General features: G+C 36.8%; 1 protein-coding gene across 3 annotated transcripts in view; it reads left to right on the top strand.

The window, feature by feature from the left end:
* Positions 1-13,387, top strand: part of LOC131159452 (pyridoxal kinase) — a 100,960-nt gene that overhangs the window by 52,787 nt on the left and 34,786 nt on the right. The window contains exon 10 of one of the 3 annotated variants that reach the window (XM_058114376.1): positions 2,300-2,350. The exons of 1 other annotated variant lie outside the window; for it this stretch is intronic. In XM_058114376.1, the coding sequence (XP_057970359.1) occupies positions 2,300-2,350 (51 nt within the window). Of the gene's footprint in view, positions 1-2,293; positions 2,351-13,387 lie in introns of all 3 variants that reach the window. One more of the 3 variants, XM_058114375.1, reaches the window with a different exon arrangement.

Genomic DNA, 13,387 nt, shown 5'->3' with positions numbered 1-13,387 from the left:
CATGGGTATGCTTCATTGGACGTGGTAATGTCTGTTTATGCCAATAATGCCTTCTTTATCCTCTCATGGCTGTTGGTGCCTTATACCATAAAGTACACGTATGCGGGAGCACATATATCTCCCTCCACCAACTTGTTTCAGTTGATGTAAATGCGCTTGAATGAAACGTCTATCAGCCATCTAGCATGACTACTGATTTAATGGTTTTAAACTTGTTGAGACAAGGCTTGGCCTTGAATGTTTTATGATGCATGTGTATTATTTCTGTTGCATATGTATTGTAAATTTGCTAACCGAATTGAATTTAATTGAACTAGATTCATATGAGTTAATGATAAATGAAGTCAAAGTGAAGGAGATAATTCTAGGAAGAAAGCTGAGATGGGGATGGTAGGGAAGGTTGTCAATGGAGGGTAAATACTATCTAATTTGCAATATTATGATTAGGGTTTAACCTGTATTTAGCAGAACTGAAAAATACAATTGCATTGGAAAACTCTATCTCCAACAAGGTCTTAAATAGCAGTAATGGGTGGCATAACATAATGGTAATGGGTGTAGCTGATGTTACATAACAGGAAGCGAGTATAACAGCCGCGAATTTTTTTCAAGCACACACAACCTATGTATATTGTTAATTGACATGTTTTGAGCTCTTAACTCTTCTTTAAAAGAGTTTTGTTGTATTTTTTATCGTTCAGTTCAACTTACTAACATTGTTTAGTAAGGGGAACGGATTTTACATTTTCTGTAAACCGCTATTGATAGAAAAATTGTATATATACTTTTTTCACTTTTTTAACTGATCACATGCTTGATAAATTAATTAATAAAACAAGTTATATTGTGTAATTATGACCTACGCTTAACACTAGATATATAACTATAAAGTTTATCATTAAATAAATAATGTACTAACAAGTAACAACTTGAGCATGGTAAAAACTAGGAAAGAAAAGAAGGTTGGAATTGAAAAGCATACAAAATAAAAATCAAATTATTATCAAAATAAATATATTTTTTTAAAAATAGTGTCCATGTCAAATTATTAATTAAGGCATCTCCTAGGAATATTAAAAAAAAATTATTTTTTGTATCATTATCATCCTCATTAGAAGGCCCCCCTCCACATTGCTTATTGAGACTAGTTCATGAAATGGAGAAAAAAATTGAGAAGAATAAGTTAAAAAAAGTAATAAAATAAAATATATATATTTTTTGCCGTAAGGGTCCTATAGCGGTTATGTGATGGCCATTGCGACTGTTACTTAATGGTAGCGGTCCGTAACGGCCTTTGTGAATGTGATTTTTCTTCCCACAGATTTAGTGGAGTGTAATGGTACCGGGACCCAAAGAACCAATACGTAATGGGATTACATTATGGTTGCTGCTGCTATTTAAAACCTTGAATTATTCTCCAATTGCCATGTGATTTGCGCAAATAAATTATGATGCTTGTCAAGTCATTCGTATGTTGTTCTCTAATGGACTTCGACTTGCTTAGGAGCTCCTTTGGATGGTAATACTGGGTCTTTGGTTGTCTAGGATCCATTGTTGTTAAAGTATCTTAGCATCTCAATGACTGGTGTGTTGTCCTATTGTGTTTGCACATTTCATCCAGGCCCACCTTTCCTCAATTCCCCTTCATTTCCTATCCTTGTTTAAGATTCCTGTAGGCTGGCTAGAAAGAAAAGATTATGTGGGATTTCCTCTGCTTGGGTGTGGGAGAGAAGAGGGACCACTTAGTCATCTGGAAAACTATTTATAGGTCAAAGGATGAAGGGGGCCTGGGTATAGTTAATTTTGTGTCTATAATAATTGCCTTCAAGAGTACACATTGTCCGCCACTTTTTATGTCTTTTTTATGTTGTGAAATTCTTTTTTCTATAGAAGAAAATATTAGATTTGATTCATAACCATTTGAATTGTCAACTTTTTTTCTTATAACTGAATGCTGATTTTTTACTTGATTTTGATGGCTTTGATTATGATTTTCAGTAGAAGTTTGATCCATGGTGTGTTCTACAAACAAGATTTGTATTTGTGTTGTCCCATAACTTTATTTCAGTTATTTTATTGATGACTATATTCCAAAATTATTCGTGTACACTAACATTTCAAGATCAAAGTTGTGATTTTGACTTAATTGTGATTCTTTGCATGTTTGTACAATTCATAAAGTGTAGAACTCCAAGTTGTTATCTGTTTGCATTGTCATGTCCAAGTGTGTTTTAGAATTATTCATGCACCTCATTCAAAATTTCCAGTTTTGCCAAGTACGTCATTTTTGTAGGGTCAGGCTCCTGAACAATTCAAGATTGTAATACCAAGAATTCCTGCATATTTTACGGTATGCAATTTTTTTTTTTTTAAATCCTTCATTTTTCTGAACTTGTCGAGTTTTTGGTTGGCTGCTAATATCTTATTTATAAATGGAACTCCAATTCCTAATGCTACATTTATCACTGAAAGAAGGAAATTGGCAGTTCATTTCATCCAATATTCAATAAACCCTAGTTAATATTTGCAGCTGCTAGCATTTGAAAATTATATTTTCCATTTTTTTTTCCCTCCAGCATGCTAATATTAGGAAGGATCTTTTAAGTTAATATTATGTTTGTTAAATATTTAATTGCATCATCATTTTGTTTATAAAATAAAAATCTGTTATATTATGAGTAAGTATTGAGTCCACCCTGAAAACATCATAATATTCTTAAAGAAATATTGTAAAAGACTTACACTTCTTATATTATAAGCCTTGAGTCCACCATGAAAACATCATAATATTCTGAAAGAAATATTGTAAAAGACTGACAACTCTTATATGTAGTAGAAGAAACAAAACTGTCCTAATGTTTTTTTACCAAGTTTTAGTAGCAGGCATTTCATAGTGTAACAACTGTTACATAGCTGAAATTTGGCTTAGATCACTTTAGCAGTGGGAATAGAAATCACGGCCATAATGGCTGCTTTGTCACCATAACAGACCCCGTTTAGAGTTCTCTCGTAAAATAAGATTTGGAAGGGTGGATTTTTGAATTGTGATTAGGGTGATGAGAAAAGGATATTCTTAGAATCAGGGTTGGGGTGGAATCTGAAAAGGTTTTCTGCATTCTTCCCAGGCGATGTATGTGATGATGGTTGGAGGAGCTTTGCGAGAGAGAGTTTAGAATGTTGGAGGATTTAGGTAAGGAACTTTCTTGCATAGGAATGGCACTGATTTGAGACCATCAAAACTGGCCATAAAAGGAATATCTAAACAGGAGTCAGAACCTTGGACATGGAAGGAAGTTGTGGCACAGGAGAATGATCATCTCTGTGCAAAGCATGGCAAGATTTTGCAGCGGAAGATAATAGGGGATGATCTAAGGCAGCAAGAAGTCAATTTGCAGAAGAAAGCAAAAGGCGCAGGGCAGAGCTAGGGTTTTTACAAGAGGATACACAGGAGTTGATAATGAAGTGGTCTGGGCCTGGCGTGATTACGACTGTTTTAGATTGGGCAAATTAGTGGCAATGTTGGCTTCTCCCTGGTCAGGCATGGAACGGCCATGGACAGCTCCTGCCAGGACAAGAGCTTGATCAGGAATTTTCTTCTGTCAAGGATAGATGGATTTTGGATGCAGTGTTGACAGCCAATGAGGTGGTTGAAGAAGTGAAAAAGAGGAGGTTTTGGGGAGTCATCCTAAAATTGGATTTTGAGAAAGCTCTGGTGATATAGTGAGTTGGGCTTGCTTGAAAGAAGGGTTAGTTAAGGGTTTGTCTTTAGGATGTGGATAAAAGGGTGTTCCTTGACCAATATGGAAATTGTGAATGGATAGCCTCAGGAATGGTTCAGAACTTCTCTGGGGTTGACGCAAGGGGACTCGCCTCCCTTACTCCCTTCTTGTTTGGCTTGGTGATTGATGGGTTCAATAGAATGATTACTCTTGCTCAGAATTCGAGTGTGAGAGGTCTTAAGGTAGGTAAGGAGCCGGTGATGGTGTCTCACCTTCAGTTTGCATATGATATTATATTTTTTTTTCTTGAATTTTGAAAAGATTTTGGATTGAAGATCAACCTGGCTAAAAGTCGGTCACTCGGGTGAACAATATTAATATTAGATGGTTTTAAGGCTTGCTGGTTTTGAGGCTTTGACTTGGTCTTTGTCTCTCCAAGGTATTTCTTTAGAGGGCAACCCTACCTTAGCTGTCTTTTTGGATCCGGTGGTCAAGAGAATGGGCAGGACATTAGAGGAATAGAAAGGGCATAGTTGTCCTTAGGGGCTCATATTACTTCACTAGTGCTGCCAATTCGAGCATTCCTAATTATTCTGATCTCTTTCCAGAGTTCCTGTAGTTTTGGCAAGATTGATGAGAGATTTCTTATGGTATGGTATTGGAGATAATAAAAGGGAGTACCTTGTTAATTGAGAGTTGTTAGGAGACCTAAGTCTGAAGAGGGTTCGGGGCTTGGTAATGTGGTTTCTAAGAATATTTCTTTAGTTGTGAAATAGTTATGGAGACTCCACTTGGAGATGAATTACCTTTAGCACAAGGTCATTAGAAGTACGGTGTTGATCAAAATGGCTAGGATACCAAAGGGAGTGGTAGTGTTTCTCATTTGAGTCCCTGGAAGTTTGTTTCCCAAGTTGCTCAATTGTCTTTCCTCTTAGTAGATTCAAAAAGGGTATGGTAACTTGATTTGGTTTTGAGAGAATCTTTGGGCGGGGGAGGTTACCTTGGAGGCCTTGGTGCCTCATATTCTGATTACCTTCCTTTTTTATGCTCCAATCTCTTTTTTTTATTCTTTGCAAAGGGACCCTCTTACTTGGGATTTCCATTTTCTTATGAGTCTTGAAGAAAAATAGGTTGATGAGCTCATCACTTTGCTGAAAATTTGGAAATTTTTATTGCTCAATCAGGGAGTAATTCTAGGCTTTGGTTAGGGATTCTTTAATTTCCTTTTCGTCTATATCTTTCTTTACTTATTGAAACCTTCAACCCCCTCTTCTTTTCCTTGGAGTAATGTCATCTGGAAGTAAGAGCAGGGCATTCATTTGGACTTTTAGTCTAACACGATTAATACAAATTATTGTTGTAGATAAGGAGGCCCTGTAAGTCCATCAGCTCAAATATCTTTATGAGATGCTTAGAGTCTAATGAGACTAATGTGTATCTCTTTTTACATTGTCCGGTGTGGTGACAGCTGTGGTCTACCTTGTTCTCTATTTTTTGGTGAAACATGGATGGCATAGCCAAGTATTGCTGAATTCTTGTTGGTACGATTTGGGGATTTGGAAAGAGCAAAAAGAGGGCAGTATTCTTATTATTGACTTTATGCATGGAGAGATGCAGAATTAGCAATGCTAAAATACTTTTCTTTTCTTTGAGATAGAGCGGCTCTTTACACTTCATTTGGGCACTCTTTGAGAATCTTTTGGGGATTTTTCGTTGTCTGTCCTCCAATGGGACTGGAGGACAGCACTTGTAATTGCTTTCAGCTGAGTACAGGAAGATGTCTTGACCTCCAAAGCTTGTTTTATTGTTTATTTTTATGAAGGAAATTTTCAGAAAAGAAAAGGCCCCAAAATTAATGGTGTCATCTTGTTCTCTTTTTCATTCAGTGAATGGTGTCATTTGGAAAAATCTCCCTTGAGCATTTAGTCACCTAATGACAAATATCACTACGTATGGCTTACACTATACTTATAGCCTGATGCAGGGGCAGCATCAAGGTTCTGCAGCCATTGGAGAATTTAGAAGAAATAGAAGAGAGGAAGGAAAGGGAAGGGAGGAGAGAGCAGATACCAAGGGGGGGGGGGGGGGACATCACATTCAATTTCAATTCACATTCATCAATAACTGCCTACATCATGGCTTTCATACACTATTATAAGAAAACCTCTAAACACATGAAATTGCACACGTACCCCTAAAACTACATTGCATTACAAGCATACCCCTACTTTATACAAATATTAAAAACTAGCCCCCAAAATACACAATACTATACTAATTAAACTAAATACATATTAAACTACTAATTAAACCCAACAACTATCAATCCAGTTCTTTTTAGTCTCCAACATGGATCATCCCAAGGTCTTGCTTCTTGTCCTACATCATAGCCCTTATCAATCATCATGTTGTCATATATTCTGCTGATCATATTTATTCATATTATGTATTTATGATATGACCATGGCCTTAACTTTCCACAAAATTGTTGAAATTTCTTATTTCTGTCACCCTCAAAATCGAAATGGCAATCGATTTCCGTTTTACATAATTTCCGTTGAAATTTCAACGAATCATTCAAAATTTATCGAAATCTCAAAATTTTAGCAAAACTTGTCAAAATTTTAACTATAGAACAAAATTTCCTTAGAATTCAAATTAGAGGTTTAGGAGCGAAGTGAAATTTCTCTTTTAATTTATGTTTTTTTTTTTTTTTTATTGAAACAAAAAGATTATTACAAGGGATTTTGAATTTATATGAAAACATAAACTTGCAACAACATTTTTTATATAAGCATTCATGTCTAAATTATCATTATTTGTATAATAAATAATATTTAAATGATTTAGGAATTTCATTTGTATTAACTAAATAATTTTAATGCACATTATCTTATACACAAATTATATTACATGTTTTCCACCTCATACACCGCATAGATGTAATTAATTTGTAATATATTAGTCCTAAAACTTATGTTATTACGTCTATTAACCATTTCTAAAGTTTCATAAATGAATTCCATGATTTACTACTGATTTCCATTAGTTTTTCAAATCGAAATTGACATTGAAATCGAAATTTCCGTACTTTCAGAACTTCAAAATTTGAGTCAAAATAGAAATTTAAGACCTTGGATATGACCAGTGTTTGATTTAAAAAAATAAATAAATTTTTTTGAACTAAAGATATGTCCATTATTATAGAATCCTCCAGTAAGCTGCCATTGTGTAGAACCTTACTCCTGTCATTATAAACCTCAAAATGCTTATCATACCTGTTGATTTACAAGTTTATTATTTTGACTTAAATAGAAAAAGAACTGCAATGTAATTTGCAACTTTTTAGGAACCATTTTGTGAAAATGCTATGTAATTGTGTGTGTTTATGTGTTAAGGTCAGATATGGTTATTTCATATCATATGTGATGTAGGACAAGAAGCAAGACCTTGGGAAGATCCATGTTGGAGACTACTTAAGAAGAATTGGATCAATAATTGTTGGGTTTAGTTAGTAGGATTGGATCCCTTACTTTACACAAATATCAAGAATTGTAATGTAGGATTTGTTTGTAATTCATGTAGTTTTAGGGGTATGTGTTTAATTTTATGTGCTTAGGCTTTATTATAAACAGTGTGTGAAAGCCATGTTGTAAGCGGTTGTTGATGAATTTGAATTGAACAAGAGTTTTCCCCCTGGTATCTCCTCTCTCCTCCATTCCCCTTGCTTCTTCTCTTCTAATTTCTCTATGGCTGCAGAAGCTTGATGCCACCTGCAGCAATATGTTATTTGTATTTTATGGTTTATACATGTTTTGATCTATAAGAAAATTAATTAACATATATACTCCAGCCTTTGGCTCTAATGTCAACAGAACAGCAAACAACAAAATATTTCTTTCCTTATTTCAGCTCACAATTATTTCCTTATTTCTCCATTCATTAATTTGTACAGTTAGCATATATTTAGTTTACATGTATAGGGCTTGACAGATTATAGTTTACATGTGTAGGGCTAGAATCATGCTAGAACTTTTCTATGTATACCATTCTTGTAAAGTCTATATATAATATACAAAACTCAAGGCCAAACCATTCGGCCATTCACACAATACTTTGACATGGTATCAGAACCTGCCGACTGCTAATTTTTTTTTTCCCTTCGAAGTTTGTTTTCTTGTCTTCTCGGTTTCGGAGGTGTCTCTCATTTCTGTGGCTATTGTGCATCTATTCTCTTCTGGAATTTTTTGGTTCTCTGTTTTTTCGGTATTTCTGTGGCTGAGTGGCTGTCAGAACAGCTTTCTGTTGCTGTTCCAGTGCTTCTCGGCACAGCAGTTTGTTTTTGGTTTGCAATTTATTTTAGTGCAGGGAGGTTGATCGGAACAGCTTTCTGTTGCTGTTCCAGTGCTTCTCTGTCTTTGTGATTCTCGGCACAACAGTTTGTTTTTGGTTTGCAATTTATTTTAGTGCAGGGAGGTCGATCGGAACAGCTTTCTGTTGCTGTTTCTGGTGCTTCTCTGCCCTTGTGATTCTCAGCACAGCAGGTTTCTGTTGCTGTTTCTGGTGCTTCTCTGTCCGTCTGATTCTCAGCACAGCAGATTTCTTGGTTCAAGATTTAATTTTTTAGTGCAGAAAGGTTGATCGTTGTTCTTTTTGTTGCTAGTTCTGGTGCTTCTCTGCCCTTGTGATTCTTGGCACAGCAGGTTTCTTGGTTCAAGATTTATTTTTTTGTGCAGGCAGGTTGATCTTGGGTTTTTTTTTTTTTGGTACCTAAGTTGATTTATTTTTGGGCTGCTCGATTTTCTTCTTTATTTAGCATGGATTCCGCACCTGTGTGTGCCAAGTTTACGAGCAACAATTATTCTATGTGGGCTTTTCAATTTGAATTTTTCCTAAAGGGAAAAGATCTTTGGGGTCATATTGATGGCACAGATTGTGCACCCAATCATGATAAATCCAAGGATTCAGCGGCTTGTGCTTCATGGGATGTGCTTGATGCCAAGGATTCAGTGGCTCATCCTTCATGGGCTGTGCTTGATGCTCGGATTTTGTCTTGGCTTCTTGGCTCGATTAAGCCACATATTGTCCCCAACTTGCGACCTTTTCGCACCGCTCAATCCATGTGGACTTATTTAAAAACAGTATATCATCAAGATAATGGCGCCCGTCGTTTTCAGTTAGAGCATGCGATTGCCATGTTTCAACATGACAATCGTTCCATCCAAGACTATTATTCGGCATTTCTGACTCTTTGGAATGAATATTCTGATTAGGTTACCGCGGATGTTGCTGTTGCCTCTCTTTCCATTGTTCAACGTCTTTATGAGACTAGTTGTCGTGATTAGTTTCTTATGAAACTCCGCCCCTAGTATGAATCTGTCCACTCTTCTCTGCTGAATCACTCTCTGGTTCCTTCCCTTGATGTTTGTTTTGGTGAGTTACTTCGTGAAGAACAATGGCTTAGTACTCAAGTTACTTTAGCACAATCTCATGGTAGTTTAGGGTTCGTCCTTGTGGCTTATGTTGCTCAACAACGAGGACCGCCTGCGCATTCCAGCACCTTGCAGTGTTTTTTTTGCAAAGAATTTGGGCATATCGTTGCTAATTGTTCCAAGAAATACTGCTCTTATTGCAAGAAGGGTCACATTATCAAAGACTTTCGTATTTTCCCGCAGAATCGTCAGGCCCGGGCATTACAGACTTTGTTATTGTACCCCCTACAGTGACTTTTAGGGACCCTGGCTCTTCTTCAGGTGACTCCTCTGTTCCTGCACCTCCCACGGAGAATTACTACACACCTGAAATGGTACAACAGATGCTAATTTCGACATTATCAGCAATGTGGCTCCAAGGTAACAATTCTACTAAACTCCGATATGTGGACTCAGGTGCCTCTAATCACATGACGAATAATCCCACTACCCTAAGTTATTTTCGGCCCTACACTGGTCAATCTGCTATTCAGACTGCCAATAGCAGTTCTTTACTAATAGCTGTTGTCGGAGATGCCTCTTCCAAGTTCACTGATGTGTTTCTTGCTCCTCAGCTTTCCACGAATCTTATTTCTGTTGGTCAATTAGTTGATAACAATTGTGCTGTTAATTTTCTGGTAATGGTTGTGTTGTACGAAACCAGGTAACGGGGGAGCCAATCGTGAAGGGACCTAAATTGGGGCGCTTGTTTCCACTACTTTTTCCTGTTCCGACACTTTTTCCAGTTTCTTCTATTAAGTATTTTGCTTGTAATAATGTTTTAGATCTTAGTATGGTGTGCCATCGTCATTTAGGCCATCCCAATACTCAGATCTTATCTCATGTATTGGACTCTGGTTTACTTGGTAATAAAGAACTTTCTTCATCTCAAGTGTGCTTCTTGCAAACTTGGAAAAACCAAAAATCTTCGCTTCCCTTTGCATGCTAGTAGATTTTCTCAGTGCTTTGATCTTATCCATAGTGATGTTTGGGGACCTTCCCCAGTTAGTTCACATGAAAAATTTAAATACTATGTGACTTTCATTGATGATCATAGCAGATTTACTTGGATCTACTTTCTTCGCTCTAAATCTGAGGTTTTTCATACTTTCACTGAGTTTTTAGCTTATTTTGACAATCAATTTTTTGCTTCTATTAAGACATTATGCACATATTCTGATGGTGAATATGTGTCTACTGAGTTTCAGGCATTTTTGGCTTCTAAAGGTATTATTCATCAACATTCATGCACCGCTACTCCCCAACAGAATGGAGTATCGTCATCTCTTAGATGTGGTACGTACTCTCTTGCTGGAATCCTCTATTCCGTCCTTGTTTTGGGTTGAGGCTCTGAAAACGGCTACTTGATTAATCGTTTACCTTCTCAAGTCCTACTCATGGAGTCTCCCAATTTCCGCTTATTTGCCAAGCATCCTAGTTACGATAACCTCTGTACCTTTGGTTGTGTATGTTTTGTTCATTTACTTCCTCATGAGCGACATAAATTATTTGCTCAATTTGTTTGATGTGTATTCTTGGGATATAATATGTATCAAAATGGATTTGTTTGCTATGATCCTATATTACATCGTACATGCATTTCTAGGAAAGTTATTTTCTTTGAAAATCAACATTTCTTTCTTGTGTCCTCTGTACCCTCCTCTTCTACTATGATTCTCCCCTCTTTTGAGGAGTAGTTCTCGGATCCTCATCAAGTCAGTTCTCGTTTTAAACCAAGCATTGTGTAATATGCGACGCTCCTGCCCACAGTCTCTTCCGGTGGCTTATCCGATATCTGATCCTACCATGCTTTAGATTCAGTCAGTTGTAGCACCTCTAGAGCCTTTGGTACATCGCTCTTCTCGAGTGTTTGTACCCCCGGATAGGTAGGGGTTTCCTTTTTCCAATTTTGGCAATTCTATTTTAGCTCTTAATGCTGCTTTGTCCAATTTAGATATTCCCACATCCTACTCACACGCTGCCAAGCATGATTGTTGGTGACAAGCTATGCAGGAAGAAATTGCCACTCTAGAGGCCAATCACACTTGGGACATTGAGCCTTGTCTACCCACCATTGTTCCTCTGGGTTGTAAATGGGTTTACTCAGTCAAGGTCTAATATGATTGAAGTCTGCATCGTTACAAAGCTCGCCTTGTTGCACTTGGGAATAATCAAGAATATGGTGTCAATTATGAAGAGACCTTTGCTCCTGTGGCTAAGATGAATATTGTTTGTACGATTCTGGTTATTGTTGCTTCCAGTGATTGACTTCTACATCAAATGGATGTCAAGAATGCTTTTCTTCAAGGGCATATTAAATAGTGTATTTATATGAAGCCACCCCCGGGCTTGTTTCCCTCTCCGATTTCACATGTGTGTAAGCTTCGTCACTCTCTTTATGGTCTCAAACAAGCTCTGAGGGCTTGGTTTGATAAATTCCGCACCACTTTATTACAATTTTCATTCAAGCAAAGCAAGTATGACACGTCATTGTTTCTTTGGAAATCAAACATGGGTATTGTTTTTCTTTTGGTTTATGTTGGTGATATTGTGATTGCTGGTTCTGATTCTACTTTACTTGCTAAGCTCAAAACTCATCTCTTAAGAGTCCTTTCATATGAAAGATTTTGGGTCTCTCACATATTTTCTTGGTCTTGAGGTGAATCGTAGTCCCTTTGGTATTTCACTCAATCAACATAAGTATGCTAGTGACTTGGTGGCTATAGCTGGCCTTTAGGAGGGTACTCCTATTGATACTCCCATGAAATTAAATGTCAAGCTTCACAAAGAGGAGGGTGACTTAATTGCTAATTCCCAGTTTATACTGGAAGTTGGTGGGTAGTATTGTGTATCTCACCATTACTAGATCGGACATTTGTACAGCAAGTCAGTCAGTTTCTTCAGACTCTTCGTCATCTTCATTTAGCTGCTGTCCGTAGGATCATATGCTACGTTCAGGGCACTTCTGCCCATGGTTTATTCTTCCCTGCAGACACTTCTACTCGCCTTGCTGCTTATAGTGATGCTGATTGGGCTGGTTCTGCGGATACACGTCACTTCATCACTAGTTTGTATGTGTTCTTAGGTGATGCATTGATCTCTTGGAAGAGTAAGAAGCAAGACAAAGTTTCTAAGTCATTGACGGAATCTGAAGGCCGGGCGATGTCTCTTGCTTGTTCTAAAATTATTTGGCTTCAAGGTTTGCTTGCTGAGCTAGATTTTTCTAAGACCGATCCTACACCTCTACATGCCGATAATACAAGTGCTATCCAAATCACGGCCAATCCTGTCTATCATGAGCACACGAAGCACATTGAAGTCAATTGTCACTCTATCCGTGAAGCGTTTGAAGCTTGTGTTATCACTCTTCCACATATTTCAACTCAATTACAAATTGTTGATATCTTCACCAAGGCTCTCACTCGCCATCAACATTGCTTCCTAAGTAACAAATTGATGCTTGTTGATCAACCCGCATCAATTTGAGGGGGGCTGTCAACGGAACAGCAAACAACAGGAGATTTCTTTCCTTATTTTAGCCCACAATTATTTCTTTACTTCCCCATTCATTATTTTGTACAGTTAGCATATAGTTAGTTTACATGTATAGGGCTTGACAGATTATAGTTTAGCCCACAATCATGCTAGAACTTATTTACTTTCCATGTATATGAAACTAAATATGTAATCCCAAGAGGGGGAGGGGGTGAATTGGTTATTTAAAAATTATTTAGCGGAATCTCAGTTTATTTTAAACCTTTTAATTTATGCCAATCACAACCTCACTCCAATGTCAACTACAATATACTAATCAGCAAACGTACTATAACAATTGACAATCCTAGGTATATATGAAATTGAAAATACAATTCAATTTTTACCTTCAGCAATTTTAGAAATCTGTCCTGAATTCCAACAACAACCAACTAATTTTATGACAAGAATTCAGTAATCTAAATCAGATAATTTAGATGATTATGCTTTGAACAATTTAAACAATGACAAAAGCTTTTACCTCAACCAACCACAATCAGTTCAATGTTCAGTACTTGTCTGAATTTTCAGCAAGAAACATAAATCATACAACTCTTCAAGGAACCAATTTATTAACTTGAATCAAGAACAATCAAAAACTCAGCATTCAGCAAAATTCCCAACAATTTCAGAACATACACGCAGATTATAAAGTTCAGAATT

The sequence above is a fragment of the Malania oleifera genome, chromosome 7 (assembly GCF_029873635.1).
Source record: "Malania oleifera isolate guangnan ecotype guangnan chromosome 7, ASM2987363v1, whole genome shotgun sequence".
In the NCBI taxonomy this organism is placed as follows: Eukaryota; Viridiplantae; Streptophyta; class Magnoliopsida; order Santalales; family Ximeniaceae; genus Malania; species Malania oleifera.
Note: the sequence above shows the minus strand (reverse complement) of the source record. Positions and strands in the feature narration are given on the sequence as shown.